Source organism: Electrona antarctica (genome assembly GCF_951216825.1).
Source record: "Electrona antarctica genome assembly, chromosome: 12".
Classification (NCBI taxonomy): Eukaryota; Metazoa; Chordata; class Actinopteri; order Myctophiformes; family Myctophidae; genus Electrona; species Electrona antarctica.
The window spans coordinates 34,326,082-34,347,048 of record NC_136793.1 but is presented as its reverse complement, the minus strand read 5'-3'; the positions used below and the strand labels follow the sequence as shown (position 1 = coordinate 34,347,048).

Sequence of the window (20,967 nt, the reverse complement as noted above, 5' to 3'; positions counted from 1 at the left end):
TTTATAAACTTATAACAATAGGGTTAAGTCTGCTCCCATCTCAAGGAAACCATTGGGTCAAAAATATCAGTTTTTTATGTATGTCATTTTTTTCTGAGTGATTAAGGGCACATGTTATCCATCAAATCGCCAAAATAGCCAATCGCTCAAAACGCTTTGCAATGCAACGCGTTTTGAGCTTGTAAATTGGATTTTTTTTTTGGCTAGTTATCCCCAGAAAAGACATGCTGGTTTTTAAGTGCACGTGGAATATGTTTTATTTATATATTCTTTTTTGTAAACAGTGCTCCCTCCCTCCGTGCCTCTGATTGAAGACTGCCTCTGTCCATGGTCCTGAAGTACTTCTACACTCTACTTCTACTCTTAGAGTATGCTTCTACAGAGGTAGGTGAAGAATACTGTCTGTATTTCGTGCACACAGTTCAACTGGTGATCTCTGCCACCGCGTGGTGAATACAGGGACTGCAATACTTTTCCAAAAACCTTCCATCTAAATACAGTCATAAATAAGTAAAGTTTTGTCCAGTATGCTCTTATACAATAGCGAATTGATGTGTGAAATGTGAATGTCTGAAAATCGTTTAGAGACAACATCCGCTTGATTTTTATTTCTACATTGCAATCTTATATGGATTCATGCAGGGACATATAGCCTAAGCCTACTGGTATTTATTTATTGCATGCATTAGAAATTCAAGCTCATTCTGCAGTTGTATTCATTGTGTCACTCTGTGTTTCTCAGCCTATGTTTCAGCAAAATGTCTGAATCCTAAATTACTGTGTATCATTAAACAAACACATGAATGTATATACAGCATGAAAACAGTGTATGTCTTTGGAAAGTGTATACAACGGATATTCTATGTGTAAATCTTTTTGGTTTCGTAGAGTTGTCTGGTAGTCACCACTGAGCTGTTATACCTGCAGGGAAACAGAGGAGTGGATATATCAGCTGCATATACCTCCAAAGGCAATGGTTCTCAGACTTTTAACTTCAAGGATCCCCAGTCTGGTACACATTAGGCCAGGGACTCACTATATGAGTTCCATTTATATATGCACTCTCTGTGCAGTACTCGTTTTGTTGGAGTATGTACAGACAGTACAGTATATTTTATACAGGGTATTGCCATTTTTTTCTTTGCTCCTGGGGGTCCCTGGAACAAAATATTTTGAGCTGGATGTCCATGGCCAAATCTACACTTTTGGGGGTCCTTGACATGAAACACGTTTGAGCACCAGTGAGCAACATACGTTTTTCAGAAAATTGTTAGGATTTAGAAAGACATTAAGGTCTTAATGGGTTTTTAATTTACCTGGAGTACTGAGAAGCGTTGGGCGCAGTGAGTCCAGTCTGGGTGTGTGCAGGGTAGGAGACGGAGGTGGAGGAGGAGGAAGAGGAAGGCTGTGTGTGTGAGAGTTGTGCTCTGTTTTGACCATGGCACAACCGTTCCTGACCACACAGACACAGAGACTCCTCATGGGGCAAAACAGGGATGCCTGCCAGTTCAGCATTCTGACCAAAACATAAGTGGTGAAAGAAGTACTCATATTTGTTACTTTAATCAATACTTAAAGCACCAAAAGTAAAAAGTACTCATCATGCATAATGTCTCATTTCACAAGTTTTTCAAAACGTATACAAATCTTTTGAAATGAGCAGATCTACAAGCTCACAACGTGTCACATCTTGCTTGTAGATCGGCTATTTTCAAATAGCCAAAATAGTGTTGAAGTGGTAAATGCATGTTTTGTAATAATAATCTAAATCTGCAAAGTAACTAGTAACTTTTTAAATAAGTCGCAATAAACATCTAATACAAAATGTTCATTACTTTTCTTCATAAAGCGTACACAAACAAATGCTCATACCACACAGACACAGCTACTGTATTTAAGTCTATATGAGAAGTTAGTGAGAACTGTTTGTTGTTTTACTGGTCTGTATTATCTACCTTCAGCAGGAGTCTCTGGTTCTCCATATCATGTTTCCATGGCATAACATAGAGCTTGGGGATCAGGGGATGTCTGGATGAGAATTGAGGGATATGGGTGTGGGTCAACCTGGGAACAAAATCTAATTTAGTTAACCTTATTTGTTATTTTATTTATTTATTTCCACTACATTTCTTTATTTATTTTCCTCTGCATTTTTTGTCATTCAAAATTCATGACAAAAAATGGAAAGTGCACACACACACACACACACACACACACACACACACACACACACACACACACACACACACACACACACACACACACACACACACACACACACACACACACACACACACACACACACACACACACACACACACACACTTAATTCAGGGAGAGTATTCAGGTGCAGCATTGTTTCTTGATGGCATGATTTGAATTTGTATTTGCAGATGGCAGATGTGGTACTAAAATGATGTGCACCACATGGTCAGTGTGTGACAGACCCTTGTATCTTACCGAATCTCTTCACCCAAGCCATCTCCATATCCCTGATATACTTGGTCGGTCAAGTGCCGAAAGTAGCCGATTTGTGATGTGTTGTGAGTGACTGCATGTGAGCTTGTAGATCTGCTATTTTTGGTGCAAGACACTGGCTCACAACTATAGGCCTACTGACTACTGTAAATCTAAATCAGGCTTGTAACAAAATTAACACCATCACATGCCTTTGTAAAAAACATTTGTATCAAGATGCGTAGTTGTAGAAAACCTTACAAACCTAACTTTATGAATGAGAATTGTTTTTCTTCAAAAACATTGACTTATCCCAAACATTGATTGAGATCACAATAATACAATATGAATTATATTATTTAATAGTTGAGAATACAGTACACTAGACTCACCCATGTTGGTCTGTGCTGCTTTTTGTCTTAGCCATAATTTGTTGACTACCAGTTACCATAGCAACATCAAACCACATCCTGGGTGGCAGATAGTGTTACAGGAAGAGCGTTGGAATTGAATCTCTCTAGTTACAGATCACAATGGCTGATTGATGTCTAATTAAAACGCTGACTAACAAGATTGGATCAAATATGTTTTTCCTGAATTGCCTTTGTGAAATGTGCCATAAAAATGCACTGCTTATTATTTGAAATTTTGAATCAGTGTGATTTGATAGTGTCAAAATGCTACAAAATAAATTGAATGATTGTTTTTTTCTGCCAATACCAATTTTCAAGTTATTTTGAGGCATAAAAAAGCATCAAAATATAAGATTGTTATTAATAGTTATTTCTCCTTTTTTTTTACTGGTCCATAATATAAAATAAAATCACACCTGTGTGAAGTGAGGGGCGCTAATATATTAAAGTCTAACTCATGTGATTAGGTGATGTAAAACAAACAGTGTCAAAACAAACATAAAAGTATCTTTATTGTTAAAAGCATTTAATGTTTGTGTTTGGGACAAGATGACGTACATTTTCCCTTCATTGTCAATGGCATTTTTAAAACAAACATTGAACTAAAAACAAACATTAAACCTGTATATAGAGGGCATTTAACTAAGTATGCTGTGATTCAAAGGGTTATACCTGTATATATTAACTCCTTAAAGAAACTACAACATAAAATTCAACTTTTTCAATTTCTTTTGTGTTTTTGGGGCTCCCATATGTGTTTTATATCCCCACAAATAACCAATTTTGAACAATCAGTCTGCTGAACTGATTTTGGTCTCATCGTGATGTCATCAATGTCACCCTACTTTGTATAATTCCTTCTCTTCTTCAGTCTTCAGTTCCAAATTTGCATTTCCACTTTGTTTACAATGTCCACCATTGTTGATTTTCCAAGCCGGCATGGAATGGAAACAAGCCTGGTTTTATCTAGCATCAGTATTATAATGTCTCAAATATTAAATAATCTGCATATCAGCCCCGCCACCACCTCAGGACATTGTGGTACTGCAGCTAAAACTGCTTTCAAAGTCCAGAAAGAAATGACAAGGACTGGTTATATCAGAGTGGTGATTGAGGCTCAAACCATTATAAATAACTTTGAGGGACATAGACAATATGATATTAAATATTAAAAGAAGTTTTAAAATGCATGTTATTTGCGCTTTAAATAGTTTGCTCTAATCTGATTAGTTAGCTATTTTCTACACAAGCTGAAGTGAAGTAACCTGACTCCACCAGATGGGGCAGCAGAGAGTACACAGGGTTCCCCTCTCCTTTGTACTCTCTGCTGCCCCATCTGGCGGAGTCAGGTTAGTAGTGAAGACCATGCCATAGGAATGTTTCTCTAAATTGAAAATAAAATAAATATTGATGTAGAATCTGTGAATGCGCACATAATTCGTTAATCCAACAATGAAGTCCCATCAGTAGTTCATGTCAGCGTAAATTCGACCAAGCAGATCAGACTAATGAAAACTTGAGAGACCTTGCAGCAGTTCTGCAGTCCTTTATTTTCTTTCAGTAGTCATAAATCATGCAACGCATTTCAAGTGCAATTGTCAGAACGAGCAACGGAGAAAAAGATAAAACTACAAAACATAAAAAATAAGAATAAAACAAGCAGAAAACAAATGTCGAGCTATAAGGCTGTCCTTTACACCAGGGGTTCTCAACCTGTGGGCCACGACCCCTTTTGCATAGATAACCACATTCAACTAGCACTACTCAAAATATCACAATATATATATTTCGTTAAAACAATATTCCAACCAATAAGGTACTAAAAAGCTTTTACCTCATACTGCAAAAGAACGCTACCGCACTTGGCACATTTCTTCTAGAACCCCTCCAGAAAAGGAGTTGGAATGGTCCATGAATACTTTGCCATATCAGAAATACTAACATTCAACAGAGCAGAGGTGACAAACAATTCATTTTATTTTCAATAAATACATGTCATAGTAAAATATAGCACTCTGCCATGTTTTAATGTTTGTTAAAAAGATAATTGTGCACGGTCACTTCAGGCACAGGATATCTCTGTAAAATAGAATCCAAAAGGGAAGCACGCAAATCTCAAAAGATTCTATACGGGTAGCGTGTTGAACAAAAATACGTACAGTTTAGAAGGAAGTAAGTCCGCTGCACAGTGCACACCGATCTTAAGCTCCAAATTAATGCTCTTTATTATAGGTACCTATTTATTTAATGAAGAGCATGAAAACAGGATATCCATGTGACGTGTACAGTTTAGCTTTAATTTGTCTGTTTCATGCCTGATTTAGTTACATGACTGACTGTCAACAGTGCCATAATGGGCCGTAACGGACAGCCTTGGGTTACCCATATTTTGGGTGTAAAGGAATTTTCCAAACTTCCCATGTTAGTAGTCTGATTCAGTAATGTTATTTTGTCTGTGAATTTAGGCCGCTCTTTCTCAAGTCTGCTGACTATGCTCGGATGCAGACTTACATGGGACCAAAGCTTGCTGTATGTCAATAGAATACTTACTACTAACGTGGAAATTTGGTTTATGTTTATGTTTATGTTTATTTATTTGATATGGACATAACAATCACATTGCTCATTGCACAGTTGTACAATTAGTAGATGCATCATTTACAGTGTGTTAGCACATGTGCTAATTTTCACCACTTGGTCAATTCTTTTACACCCAAAATATGAGTGTAGACAGCTTAGTGAATTGGGCCCATTTTTTTTCCTATTGTCGTGTAAATGCATTATTTGCTATGGGGAATGTATTGTGGTCATTTATGTGTTTTAGTTTTGTGATTCTTCTTTTGCTGTTGTGGACCTAAGTAAGTGTCTGTAATGAAGTGAATAATTTCAGTAGCTTATAATTTGTTTAGCCATTTTATTCACCAAGTAAGTGACAGGGGGTAGTGACTAGTCAGAAAAAGATCAATGTAGCCAATCAATGTCCCAAGAACTGGGATAAAAGGCCCTCAAACATCTAAAGGGCAAATGTGAGACAAAGTGACACTGAATGAAAACAACTCACTGAAATAATTAGGACCACATGGAATAAAATTAATAAAATAATAAAATAAACTTAAAATCTAAAAGCAAAATTGTTGGTTCTCATGACTGTATAAAGCATGAAATAAGAGGACTATTAAAATCTAACACTTACTGTAATTTCTCTCTGTGCATACTGAAATGTCAGGCACAGTAGGCTTGCCCAGTAGTCTGAAAAACAGCTACAGGACACCTGAACAAAATGTAATTGATTTTTTTTTAAAGATCTTTGGGGGCGTACGGCAAATAGCAGCCAACCACCATGGAAACTTAGCTTTGATTCATCTGCGGTGCCTCTGGCTTGGCAGGTCGCTCCAACAAACACAATTGACTGTTCGCTGGTGGGAAGTCGGCAGGGGAGGGTGTTCTCTGTGACTGCACTAGTGACTCCTAAAGGTGGGGAGGGTGTGCCTGTTCACAGGGAGCAGAGTTGGGAGTGACAGCATTTTCCCGGCGAAACTCTGAACTATCAGGTGAAAAGAAGTGGCAAGTGTATCACAGAAGAGACATGGTTGTCTGCACCCTCTCCAGACCAAATAGCAAGGGTTGGCAGTTACATGGACTACACAGGTATACACGAGAGGAATTTACAATTACTTATATTGGGGAGAAAAAGAGATCTTATTAATATACTGTAAAAGTTATAATGGAAAGGTCTACAGTTTTGTGTTATGTCAAAGTGTCCTTAAACGCTTTAATTGCGATACTGTGACTCCTACTTTGCTGGCTTACTTTAGGGTGTGTCAAGTGAAATACAGAAACTTGCATTTCCATTATTATGCAAACCGAGTACAAACATGAAGAAATACTGATCATGTCTACTGTAACAACACTATTTTTATACATTCTTGGGTATTCTCAATTCCCAGTCTTCACCTGATGAACTGAATACTGTGGTATACAGCAATAGGCAAAATTCAAATTCCACCAACCAGTTTAAGTTCTCACCAAGATAGAAAAACTGGTTGAGGCATGACTGGGCTAAATTTCATTGGCTAATTTCCAGCTACAGACACAGGTAGGCCAGCATTTGGTCCAATACGTAACAGTATAATTAACTACACTGACGTGTCGTCAGTTTGCTTCATCCAGCAGTCTCTGGAGATTCCTCTGCACCTGATTGAGAATGACAAATGATCAGTCAATCAAGTGTTCCTCCTCCCCCAGACAGTCAACAGGCTAATAGACTCCTCCCCCAGACAGTCAACAGGCTAATAGACTCCTCCCCCAGACAGTCAACAGGCTAATAGACAGTAGCTGACAATCAAACACTACCACTAACACACAGACTAACCAATGCAGTAACAGAGAAAAACAATATTAGACAGATATACCTGATTTATACTTAGTTGTGTGCCAGTGTCTCGTACGGGAAATAGAAGATGTACACGCTCACTATGCACCGTGCTTCCATGAGTTGTGAGCTTGTAGATCTGCTATTTGCAGTGCGAGACACGATATGCAACTAGGTATAAATCAGGCTAGTGTGCAGCAATTTCATTTAGACAATCAGTCTAAATGAAATGTGACAGTCATGACAGCACTGAGTAGACAGACAAGTGACCCTAAAAATAAGATGACTAAATGCAGAGCTCTCTCTCTAAGCAGATCACTGACTATAAATGTTTGATTAACAGGAACAGTCCTTGCCTCAGGTTTCTCATGGGTATAAGTGGACTTGTCCAAAGGTGTAATTCTAATATTAGCTCATAGTGAGTGTGTGCTTTCACATGATGTATGCACCACAACAATCCAATGTCTCCTTCTAGTATCACAATAAGATACATCAAAATGGTTGTGCATATAAGTATAAATGAAGCTTAAAGCTACATTGTCTTATACATAGTTGTATGTCTTCTCCTGGACCTCTATTCATTATTATTTATTTGTGCCGTGATCAGTGTTTAGTATTTGTGTATTTGTATTTGAGTATTTCTGTTTGTCCATTGTGTTTATATCCTTGACGTTTATCTGAGAAACATGTCAACAAGACAGAAAGAGGCAATAGCAACTGTAACTACTGCTGAGGCCAGAGGACATATGTATTATCCGCGTGGCCAGGGGAGATAACGTACCTTTAAGCTTCAGTGGGCTTTTAAGCTTCAGGCAGGGTTACTTGTCAACCAGCAGGTGTCATAATAGGCCTACCTGACTCCATTGTGGAGTAGGCAGGTGTGTAGGTGTGAGTCTGACTAGTTGTCCAGGAAGTGAGACCACATTTTCATGACAAATTTTGGTCATGAACAATCATGACTAAAATATCAGAAAACACATATTGTGCACACAAAACCCCCAGGGCAGTGTTTCTTGTGTCCTACACATCATTAAAATAAGATCTGGTTGCAAAAGGGTTGAAGTGGCCCTTTAAGGTTTGTCACATATACATACCTGTTTCTATCCTTAAAGCTTTTGAAGATTCAGATCAACAGTTAAAAGAATGTATCACTATATGAGCACTGATCCAGCCAGCCAGATGACAGACTAACATACAGGAAGACAAAGGGAGCGTACTTAAATGACCATGTACTAACCTTCTCCAGCTTCATCAGGTTCAGGCTGAGTTCCGAGTAGATCTCTGCATTTACCTCAGGTCGTAGATACTCTGAGATACTTCTGAAACGCAAAGTATGAATTAAAGTTAAAAATGAAAACATAAAACGTAAAGAAATTTACTTCCAAGAATAAAGGAAGTATAGATCACACAATTTATCTCTTGGTTCCATTGCTGATCATTTAATTGAATACAGCACTTAGCACACTAACAGTATACAGCAACAACACCAACAAAAGGGGAAAAGGAATAAAGTGCCAAGCAATAACACAGCTCAGGTGTAGTACATGATCTATGAAGCCATATAGTGACCTGGGAGGTTTGTGCATCGTTTAGGCACTGACTGAAGTGATCTTAACACAAATCCTGTGATTTGACTCCTGGTCTAAGGAGTATAAGATGAGCTATGGGGTTGGTCATGGTGTGTGAATTGTAGTGAGCTAGGACACCAGAATCCTTCATTGGGCCTGAAGGGTGACCCGCAAAGAAAGTGATATGCTTGTCAGGCTCAGCACAAATCTCTAGACTCGCCTTAAAAAAACAAACAAAAAAACTCTGGGCACCCGGGTGGCGCAGTGGTAAAATGCCTGCACAACACCGCAGAGGTTGTGGGTTTGAATCCACCGTGGTGTTTCCGACATGCGATCCTATGGGCTGAGGCTGTCACTCAGCAGGGAGTGTTGGGCGTTGGTAGGTCGAAGGCTGAATAAACATTTTATGCAATGATGTTTCTTCAGAGATCCAAGGAGGTTGCTTAGGAATTGGAAGCATCCAAAACTCCAACACTTCACCTTACCACTGTGGTTCGATCACTGCCAACCTAGCTGATTCTCCTCTCTAAAGGAAACATTTCTCAGAATCCTGCAAAAGACGTCACAATTTATGTCTTTAATAACGCCCCATCAGGCCGATTGGGGTCATTGTTGTAAAAGCAATGCACACAACTTCCAATCCCTGGTGAAATTTTAATAATGCACCATTTCATGGAAAGCAGAAGGAGGAAAAAAAATAGTATTTCAGCCCTTGGGTTTTAAACCCCTAAATATCAAACATGTTAGAAAATGATGACGTTTTTGCTCATATCTTGAAATGATATCAGGCTTGACTCTTTGTGAACCGTAAGGACCTAGGTGCTTGTTGCCGGTGTGATCTTACTCGTCCTGTGTGAGGTCTGTGATGGACCCCAGTGAGGTCAGTCTCTGTTCTAGTGAGATGATCTTAAGAGCCATGTAACAGGAGGACAGCACCAGAATGAACACTCTGAAGAAACACACACACACACACACACACACACACACACACACAGGCTTACATGAATACATATAAACATGATACCTGAATTACAGATAAAGAATAGAAAGAATAATGAAACTTTTGAACTCACAAAAACAGGTAGACAAGCAGCAGTGTGTTGAGAGACACTGGTTTCAGAGTCCTGTCAATCACAACGTCTGCTACTTTTGTAGCTGTGAAATGTAAAACAAGGATTATACCACTGGTAGACTGGTCAAAGTTACTGTGTTGTATGGGGCTGTTAACTAATGTGGTAACCTGTAAGCTAGTTATAGGAACATGCGTCTTGTTTTCTTTTGTTTTGATTACTGTAAAGGCCTTTTCAAACGGGCAGCATGTGACGACAGGTCTGCTCCAGCATTTACTCAAAAAACATTTTCACTTGTATAACAAAGTAATTCTACAGGTATATTATAGTATTGTTACTTCTTGGACTACTGACCAGTGTAGTGTGCTTCCTGCTGCTTGGTGTCAGCATTCTGTGGGTTGTGTGGTTGGTGGTTCACTTTGTGTTCTGTGTGATCTGCAGATGGAGGGCTCTCTCCCTGCTTTAGCACCTCCAGGAACGGAGGGACAGGAAACCCTATGCACACCAAATAACAATAATATATATACCTTGTAAGGTGTTGTGAGCTTGTAGATCGGCTATTTTCACAATATTTATCTGTTATATTATATATATATATTTATCAAGTTCAAATATGATTATTTTGGGGCGGTTCCCAGTTCAAATATGATTATTTTGGGGCGGTTCCCAGTTCAAATATGATTATTTTGGGGCGGTTCCCAGTTCAAATATGATTATCTTGGGGGGTTGTGGCGTGAAAAGGTTGAGAGACACTGATCTATTCTACTGATATGTGATCCATTATGTATTATGCTGTGCATAATACATAATGAGCAGGAGGTTTACTGTACCTGGTAGTTTTTCATAGTCCGGTGTCTGGCTATCAGAGCTACTGCTCTCCTCTGTGTCCTGCCGTCTGCGTCTCACCGTTCCATCTAGGTCACTAAAATCACCAGGAAACTTCTACAGAAACATACCGTCAGTTATAGTTAGTTCACTGAGAACTATCTCCTCTCCTTATGTGTTCTGTGTACTTTGTGTAGATCACATTGATGGTGTGAACGGTATGTGTTGTGTTCTACTGACCATAGGGAAGTGCGGTGAGCGTGGTGACCTCTGACTTCTGAAGCTGCTCTCTGCTGAGGGGACAGGGCTGCTGCACGGGCTCTTTTCCTGGACAAACATAATATCCTTGCTGTCGGGTGGAAATCCTTGTATGTCCAAAACCGTTCCTTTTTTATTCTCATTTTCGTAACATTTGGCGATCTACCAACTCGACAAGGTATTGCCAGCCGATTCGACCGTTATCATACCATCTTATGGGCCCAGTATGTCCCGTTATCATACCATCTTATGGGGCCAGTATGGCCATACTGGCATACTCACCATAGCCTGGTCAAGGTTTCCCCCAGGTGGACGTGTCATTTCCAACTATTGTCGGCGCATGGAAACTAGGGGCTACTAATATATACTATTCTCTGCCTATCGGGACGTAACTCGGACGGCGCTGAGTCGGGTCTGGTGGCCTTCGCAACGCTCGGCACGGCGACTCACTCGGCTAGCGCCTCGCTCGGCGGTGCCTCACGTAGCTCAAGGCCACCAGACACGGCGCGCCTCCGTCAGGACATCAGTGATAATGACAATCGCTGATAATGACATACTGAAACAGTGAGTATGCCAGTATGGCCATACTGGGCCAATAAGATGGTATGATAACGGCCATACTGGCCCCATTCAATGGTATGATACCAGTCGAATGGGGTGGTATTGCGACACGACGCGTTGTGAGCTTGCATATCTGCTATTTTCACAATTTTGTGTGACACAGACACACTTGTATGATGAAGTAGGGCATTCTTATGAAAAAAAAACATAAAAATGTGAAATATGGAGATACAAGGTTTCTGCCCCGACAGCAATGATAATAATAATATAGTAGTAATAATAAATATTAATGAATAATAAACCAAACAAAATAGAAGGCATACAAAATGCATAAAAGGAGAAAAGCAATAATAGAAGTGTGGCAATAAGAAAGGACTTAGTGTAAAAGCACATTTTCAGCACATTGTTAGAAGTGAAAAAATTACTCTGACGAGTGACGATGCTGGCAGGGAACAACATGCTACTTTGCTTAAGGAAAATTTTCCGCCAATCCACCTTCCCCAAAATAAGCCCACAGTATTTCTTTGCAACCATAACTCCTCCCTGTGTAAATTGATATATATTGTATCTGTATGGTATACGTTGGCATCATGCTTTCCAGATACAGTATGTGGACACTGCTACCTCCAGGTGTAGACAGGATGACATCAGGTACTTGTAGGTGTTGTCTCTTGACAGGAAAGACACAAACACATGCTGCAGGGGAGGACAAATGCATGTTTAGTGCTTAGTGCTGCTCAATGTTTTGACCTGAAGTAAAGCAGTTACAGAATATAGCTAAGTAAGTTTCAACATCAATGGGATACAAAAATATATTGTGCTGAATGACAATGGTTAATGGACAGCTACTACTAATAATGTTAACACATCAGATAGACACTGTATTCTTACCCTGTCATTTGTTGTAGCAATCACCAGGGCATTTGGCACCAGAATGGCAGTTTTAGTCTTTTTAATGTTAGTGACAGCTTCCACTGGGATGGCAATCTGGAAGAGAGAATTAGGTAGCAGCTTTAAACTGTGGTGTGGATGAATCATACAGGAACATTCACTGTCACACGTTTCCTGACTCCTGAGTATGCACAGATGTTGCAGATGCACTCATGCAGCATGTCGGTAGCTTTATACCATCTACTGTACCTACAGTACTAGTTATTCATTCCATACACAAAGTGGCTGAAATTGAAATGTATATTTATGGACTAATTATAGTCATGTATCTTGACATAGTGACTTAAGACACTATGGCAAGACTGGGCTGTTAGGGGTCAAGTGTCTTGTTCAGCAACACTACAACACATACTGTACTCTACTCAGTAGAGTCAGTCTACTGGGTGATCCTGGAGGCAAATCAGCAACATTCCGATTCCCAGATGGTCTCTCTACCCACTTAAAGTAGCTACTGACTCCTAATACTAGACCACCACATAGACATTTATATTGCATTTGATTCAATGCTATTTTAACAAATAGTTGTAAGAGTAAACATTGAGTCCAGTTATGTAACCCTAGTCTAATACAGATACTTTGGTATCTTTGACATAGACTTTGGAGTGGTAGCACCAACAAAGTTGTCATGAATAAATCCATCTACATGGCATGGTGTTCTTGGTGTCTCCTCCACTCCACATTATTTTAAATCGTTAAGTTATCTTATCAGACAACTCAACCTCAGGCTTTAATGCATACATATGTCGTATGTGTCTTTGCCAGAGACTGAGATGGACAACATTAACAGCCTTAATTCTGAGCCTTGTCAATCTAGATTTTGAGCTGACTTATGCTACATACTGTACCTTTGTGTCTTTACCAATGGAAGAATGGAAGCAGATCCAGTTGTCTGAGACAAATAGTCTTCCTTGGTACAGGATGTCTTTCTGGAGGGCACAGGTATAACCTGATACACAGAGAAAAGTACACGTCCTTTTACACAATAGTTCGATAAACTACAAAATTGATTGTAGACTTGAGAGAGCCACTGAACTACTCACTATAAAATCAAATGCCAAGTAAAACAATACTGTACCAGATTGATTAAGGCAAAGTAAGTAAGTGTTGTTGTAGAGATGCAATTGAAACAAGATGTCACAGTCTCCTCTCTGTCTCTCCTCCCTGGCTACATCTGTCTCATCTCCAAACCACAACTGTCGCTCTACTCCAGCCACATTTCCTTCAACCACTCTAACTTGCTATTCTTCACTAAGCCACCAGATGCCCTCACACCTTCCTCCTTTCCATATTACTTGACCGCTTCTCCCATCTACACACACCAGTTTCCACTTTGTCTCAGCAGCACTGCAGTCACCTGAGCTATTCCCTAATCAAGCACTAATCACTAATTATAGATGCTCACTTCTACTGTCCCCTGCCAGATTGTAACTGCTGTTACCTCTTCATGTTTTAGCTCTCAACAAGCCTCTGTCCTTGTAGTCTGTTTCCGGTTATCTGAGCCCTGCCAAGTGTCATTACTGCTTCATGTCTTAGCTCTCTCGTCTCTGTCCTTGTACATTTTCCGGTTACCTGAGTCCAGCTTCAGCCCCTGTATTTATGTTCAGTGTTTCGGGTTACCTGAGTCTTTTCTCTGGAACCTGTTTTGCCTGCCTCACCTGCATGTTTTGACCTTTTGCCTGTCTTGGGATATGGCATTGTTGCGTGCTCCATTTCTGGCCTTTGTTGGATTTGTTTTGACCAAGGCTATGTAAATACGGAAAGGACAGGTACACCACTTTCTTGGTCCGTCAATTCTGTATGGTAGATTCATCAGGCACTGGGAGGCTAACTTCAGCCAGACGTTTGATGGAATATTAAAGCTGAGAGGGTAGAAGACCCTTCGCTATCGCGTCAGGTCTACCTACGCCTCTCGGCCATTATAAAATCCACGGTAACCTTAGACCTCGCGTGGCTTATTGCTTTTCTAAAACGGTTACAAACATATAGCAATATTAACCTAATAAAACTATTAAATTCACAAAAGTAGCTACGCTTTGCGCCCACCAGAGCGAGCCACACTTCCTTGTTTTGCTCAGGCTATGTGTCGAGAGAATAGCGCTTGATGTTTTTACGGGGCGCCTGGAGCCACACATTCACAGGCGGTGCTTACACGCCTGCACGGCCAGCGTGTGTAAGGCAATCAAGTGCTCCCCTTCCCCAGTTCAGCTACAGAGCTGCGGGATCAGCTGGGAATGATATAAAGTGATTGAAGGTGTGGATTATCGTGGATTTTACAACGGTAACCAGCCAATCAGAATCAAGTATTGGGAGTGGACTAACCGTTTTAGAACACACATTTTACCATGTTAAATGACTTCCAACACTGCAAACCTCCGGGGACTGAAAAGAAGCTTGTCAATACTCTCTCTTCTTTACATCAGTGGTTTTCAAACTGGGGTCCAGGACCCCTAGGGGTCCTTGAGGGGCTTCCAGGGGCTCCCCAGAAATGGTGCACTCACTGAGTTATGGGGGTGTCCGTGGCCTAATGCATAACAAACTGGGGGCAGCGACGGCTCCAGAAAATTGTGACTGGGGGTGCTATGGAGGGGCTGGCTATTTAGAGGGGGGCTAATGAATCTTGGTTTACATAGAAGTCAGTCAATTTGGCTTGTTTGGAGGGGGGCTTAGGGGGGGCTAAGCCTCCACCAGAGGGGGCTACCAGGCCCCCCCCCCCCCCCCCCCTGGTGCCGTCCCTGACTGGGGGTCCTTGAAATTAAAGAGTTTGAGAACCTCTGCTCTACTACACCACTCTGGAGCTTCCCCACCTGCACCTCATTCCCTAAACAAACCCTCACTACTAAGTCTTACAGTATACGAGAAAGTAATAATTCTTACATGGATATTATATTTCATGTGTATGCCAGGCAGCACACTATTCCCTCTTTATGAGACGGTACTGTACATGTACAGTCATGTGGCCCAAATAATATACTATAGTATAAAGCCAAACTGTGCCACAAGTAGGCTTGTGTGTTCATCAATGGAAAAACTCTCTTCTTGAAATTGCTCATAAAGTAGGCCTACCCAAATCAGCATACACTATTACATTTCTCATTCAGTGTTTAACACACAACTAATAACAGTTTAATACACAATCGTTGAATCTTTCATGTGGTATTTAAGGTAGAACTGATCACTTTCTCATCAAAGGCTTACTCTGTCTGAGCTGTTCCTCTTTGCAGATCTCCTTAAATATTTTATGGTACTGGGAGTTGGTCTTAGACAGCTGAAACACAACACACAACATTAAAGTGCAAAGCCATAGTCTCAGGAATGTCAGCATGCTGATTAACCCTTCGCCCCCTCCACGCACACGCACGCGCACGCACGCACGCACACGCACATACACACACACACACACACACACACACACACACACACACACACACACACACACACACACACACACACACACACACCCGAATGCTTTATTTGCATCTGGCATTTTCATGATTTAGCATAAGATTCAAATATTACAGATTGCTTAACTTAACAATACAACTATTATCTTCTCCTCCACACAGATTGAGCAGAATATTACAGCTGTTCGAGCTTTTTCTTTGAAGGACCAGCTATTTTTAAGACAATATTAGCAAGTGAATGGACATGGCAAACATCGACACTGTCAGACTATGCAGACATAACCTTAGTCAGTTTCGCTGAGAACGTGAGAAGGCTTGTTGCAAAATGCAGGTCAAATACTGTAACCAACTGTTTCTGCAGGATCAGGGGTGTGCTCCAAGCAGGATTAGCGAGCGAACTGGATCTGTTCAGACAGAATTTAGGGAAATCCTTTTCAGGGAAATAATTCCTCTACTGAGAGTCTACTCTATGTCTGTTACTATGGCAACTTATGCCCTGAAACTAACCTGCTGCTGGGCAGGTTAACTTGAGCTAAATAATGTGACCTTGGTGGTGTTTGGCAATGGTCACTGGAGGCAGTACACTTTAGTGTGAACTTTGATTTGACCATGTATGGCATGTCCTTTTCTGGAGAACCCAGTGAATATTTGGCACTCAACTTATTTGCCAGACAGACTTTAAAGCACAAAGGGATGACTATAAATTCTAGCTAGACAACCCAGAGGAAGACCTTCATGAGCACTATGATTTACCTTTTCAAGGCTACCTACAGTATCATTCATCTCAATAACATTTCAAATATGAAAATGTCACTCATTGTGGTTTTGGTAAAAGATAAATGGTGCATTTATATAGCGCCTTTATCCAAGGCGCTTTACATAGATTGTGCATTCCATTCACACACACCGATGGCGGCGGAAACCATGCAAGGCACCAACCAGCACATCAGGAGCAATTAGGGGTTCAGAGTCTTGCTCAAGGACACTTCGACACTAACTCTAGGGGAGCCCGGGTTCAAACTGGCAACCTTGCGGTTACCATCAGGCCACTCTACCCCTGAGCCACCGCCGGCAGTTTTCTATCACTACAACTCAACAGTTGTTAAAATGTGCTAATTGGTTAATCAAAGTATCAAAGCATCAACCATATGAAAATGACCTACCACAGAAAGAGGAAAAATATTAAACCTATCACACACCAACCCATATAGTCACCCCTACAACACACACACCATCACCTCATTCCCATGGGAGAATTTGTCTCCATAGTTACCACATAACCTATTCATTCTGGGATTTTAGTTTTACTTTTCATCCCACAAAACCTTTGAGGAAATATCACACTTAAAATCATTCAAATGGACCAGTACTGGATAGCCTTGTGATAGTTTCTACCCGACAGCAACGATTCTCCGCCTTGTGAGAATTCCTTCTAATAGAACTTCTGTGTTTTTTTTTCTGCTTGACCATAGGCTATAGTCCGTCAGCCCACATGGACATTTCATTATATTATATATAAAATATTAGGGGGACTGTGATAACAGAATATCCTTTCACAGCATGAATGTGCATGAACATAATTAGCCATGTTCGGGGAGGGAACTTGTGTGTGTGTGTGTGTGTGTGTGTGTGTGTGTGTGTGTGTGTGTGTGTGTGTGTGTGTGTGTGTGTGTGTGTGTGTGTGTGTGTGTGTGTGTGTGTGTGTGTGTGTGTGTGTGTGTGTGTGTGTGTGTGTGTGTGTGTGTGTGTGTGTGTGTGTGTGTGTGTGTGTGTGTGACCAAACATGTCTGTATATGAGTAGAGAAACATCTACCATACATGGAGATTGTTTTGAGTCAAATCCACACGTTCATATACAGCTCCAGGAAGGAGATAGATCTAGTAGATTATGTCGATATGAATGTCAAACTAATCTCTATAATGCCACAATTTATCAGTGAACTTGTAAATGAACTGATGTGGGCCATGATAGAGACACCATACCTGACTGTAGTGAGACTTCTTTCTTTCTATCTTGGCATCAGGGTCAGGCTGGACCTGAGTCAGCAGTGAGTGGTCAAAGGTCTTCGACCTTTAGGCAAACAGATAGGCCTACTGTAGAATCAATGGGTTTTAAGACCCACAACAACATGGAGTCTGGCATTTCAAAACAACAATTCGATCATTTAAGGATTTCAAACACAAGTGCCCAGAGTAAATTAGATTTATACTCTGGGCAAAGTAGATTGATTATTTATTTGTTTGTTTGTTTATTTAGGCTATTTATTTGTTTATTTGTTTGTTTATGTATGTGTTTTGTAGCCTGTGTCAGTGTATGGCACTATGCCTACAGGTATGCCTACCTGACTAGGGCAGGCTTCCTTCTGGTGTTTTCGGTTTGGTCCGGGTCCGTCTGGAGGTGTTGGTGCTCTGCCTCTGACAGCAGCACTCTCCTGGGCCCGTTCTCTGCATCCGACCTATGGGGAACAAATTAAAGTGTGCATTTGTGTTGTGGCTGACTGACGGCGCAATTGTGAACAAAATAACCCGGTGTCCCGGTCCCGCGGAGCAGAGCCAGTCAGCCATGCAGAGTTCAAATTCAGCCCCCCTCCGGCCTCCCCCCCCCCCCCCCCCCCCCCACCCCAAAGAAAACGCACTTGGTGCAACAGGTAGACGCTGCGTGAACAAATTGCCGACTGCCGAATATCTCAGGCTGCTGTTATTTTTTTTACTGTCGCTACCGCGCAATGAAACGATAACATTACAACTACCTACCGGTATGTTATTGTTAAGGCTTCGTGTGGGTTGAAGTGAAACCTTGAAACCCTGCCTATAGGCTATCAAGTTACAAATTAAGTTACAAAACACTCACTGGCAGTAGTCCCCGGTGTCGTTCTTCGTGGTTCCTTTGCTACATTTCTTGGCCTCGTCCTCCTGTCCCGTTTGCTGGCTAACTGACGGTTCTGTCATAACTGTCCCGCTACAGCTTTTACCATGAGAACGAAGGGAGAGGAGCAGCGCGAAGACAGACAGCAGTGTGTAAGTGAGAGGTCCCGCTCCCTCCTCCCCTTCACCTGCCCCACGGTCTCACTCACACAGTCTGCTGCTCTCAGGTATCACAACCAATCACACGACAGTGGAACAGTGCGTGTGTATTGCGTGCAGCTTGGGCGTGAGGGAGACAGGGACTCAGGGAGTGAAGCCTACTGCACATAGTTCTCAAACAAAGTGGGGCCCATCTGGACCCACAGGGGTCCTTGAGGGGGATCCAGGGGGTCCCCAGATAAATGATTGATAGTTAGGATTCAGGAAAGAACCATGGACCATATATAGAATATAACCTGTCCATTCTATTTGGGTCCACTTTATATACACTCTTGAGTTATGGGGTGAACCTGGTGCATAACAAACTGGTGGTCCTTGAAATATTGAAATTACAAATTAAGTTTGATAACCAGAATCACTGGAGGCCTAGCCTACCGTATATGGCACATTGCACAAGTTGGATCTAAATCATTGAAAGTTATCAGGCTTTAATTTGGCTGCCTGAGATGATAAATTGTTGTGCTCTTCTGCTTTGATCTTCTGCACTGTGAGTTTCCCTCGCTTTAGAAGGTTTTTATATGGTTCAGAAAAACATGGGTCTGGACCATGAAGAGTTAACACCCATCATCTCCTGAGTGTGTGTGTGTGTGTGTGTGTGTGTGTGTGTGTGTGTGTGTGTGTGTGTGTGTGTGTGTGTGTGTGTGTGTGTGTGTGTGTGTGTGTGTGTGTGCGCGTGTGCGTGTGCGCGTGCGTGCGTGCGTGCGTGCGTGCGTGCGTGCCTGTATTTGAATGTGAGGGTGCGGTAAAAGGTGGTAATATGAGCCACCTGTCAGCAGGACCTGAGCCAGGGTTACTAGGCCACATTGAGTGTAGGAACATAAACATCATGTTATGGAGATTCACACTCTCCTCTGTACTGTACTGTACCGTGTGAGTTGACCATGCCTTCTCAGAACCACACTATTATCTGTTCATGCTCTCCCTCTCTTTCTCTCTGCATGCTTATTGCTTACTCAATAAATACACATGCACGCATGGACGCGTGCACACACACACACACACACACACACACACACACACACACACACACACACGTTAAAATTACCACCGCTGAAGTGCCCTTGAACAAGGCATTGAACCACTACGATGAAATGTTCTATGAGCAGGGCCTGGCTGGAAACAAGTTCTTGAGCTTAGCCCAGATACCCTGGGTAAATATAGTAATCATTTCAATCATTTCATTACACACACACACACACACACAGGCTATGCACATACTTTGCATGTGCCTATCTTCTAACATATCGTTATGTTTGTTTACTGACTGAACTCACTGTCCTCCTGACTGACAAAGTCCTCTCCTCTGTTTGTTGCCTGTAATATGTTCATATACACGTCACACAGAAAACTTTGAAACGCACAGGGTGAGACAGTGAAACTAATTACTGTATAATTATTATAACTCTAATTACTGTATTAATTGTATCCCTTGTCACTGTGCTTAATCTGTAACACAATTCACTGGCCTTTGAAACACAAAAACTGTCCTTTAAACTCTCTCCATGTTTAATCGGTGATGCCATTTGTTGTACAAGATGACGTTTCATCAGATTCTTCTTGAGAAACACTGATGGAATATGTGTTGCTATGGCAATAACTATAATGCTAACAAGCATACACATATATTTACATACATAGACCTACCGTTATGCACAGTACATACATGTACTGTATGTATTTATAATTATAGTATATTCCGGACAAAGTAGAGCATTAATTTGCGGAAAAAAACATAAAAAGTTTAAATCAGGAGAAAATTAGTTTCTGCCAGACAGCAACGATATAGGCAGTATTCAGAATCTGAATCAGACTCAGAGCAATGAATGAATTTTATGTGAGCCTACATGCCAACACTCTGAAGGATATTATATATGTGTTAGTGAGATTATAAGTTAAAGTATTATGTATGAATAAAAAGATAATACACATTACCTATTACTACTACTGGCCACTCCATGGCTCCGTACTATTGTGTATTTATTTTATTTTATCTCTTATATGTTCCTG

At 41.0% G+C, this 20,967-nt stretch overlaps 2 protein-coding genes across 2 annotated transcripts; both read right to left on the bottom strand.

Moving 5' to 3' along the window:
• Positions 1-807: 807 nt before the first annotated feature.
• LOC306933375 (sperm-associated microtubule inner protein 10-like) lies at positions 808-6,142 on the bottom strand. The gene is made up of 4 exons (XM_079515580.1): positions 6,064-6,142; positions 1,956-2,064; positions 1,317-1,516; positions 808-921 (listed from the first exon to the last, which is right to left on the bottom strand). The coding sequence occupies exons 1-4, from the start codon at positions 6,081-6,083 to the stop codon at positions 861-863; spliced, it is 390 nt and encodes a 129-aa protein (XP_079371706.1). The 5' UTR covers positions 6,084-6,142; the 3' UTR covers positions 808-860.
• Positions 6,143-6,991: 849 nt separating this feature from the next.
• gramd2b (GRAM domain containing 2B) lies at positions 6,992-18,836 on the bottom strand. Its single transcript, XM_079516612.1, has 14 exons — positions 18,728-18,836; positions 18,219-18,332; positions 17,860-17,947; positions 15,671-15,740; positions 13,321-13,421; positions 12,416-12,511; positions 12,149-12,220; positions 10,946-11,032; positions 10,711-10,822; positions 10,235-10,375; positions 9,884-9,965; positions 9,655-9,759; positions 8,480-8,561; positions 6,992-7,064 (listed from the first exon to the last, which is right to left on the bottom strand). Exons 1-14 carry the CDS (start codon positions 18,823-18,825, stop codon positions 7,023-7,025), a joined length of 1,290 nt encoding a protein of 429 aa, XP_079372738.1. The 5' UTR covers positions 18,826-18,836; the 3' UTR covers positions 6,992-7,022.
• Between the last annotated feature and the right edge of the window lie 2,131 nt (positions 18,837-20,967).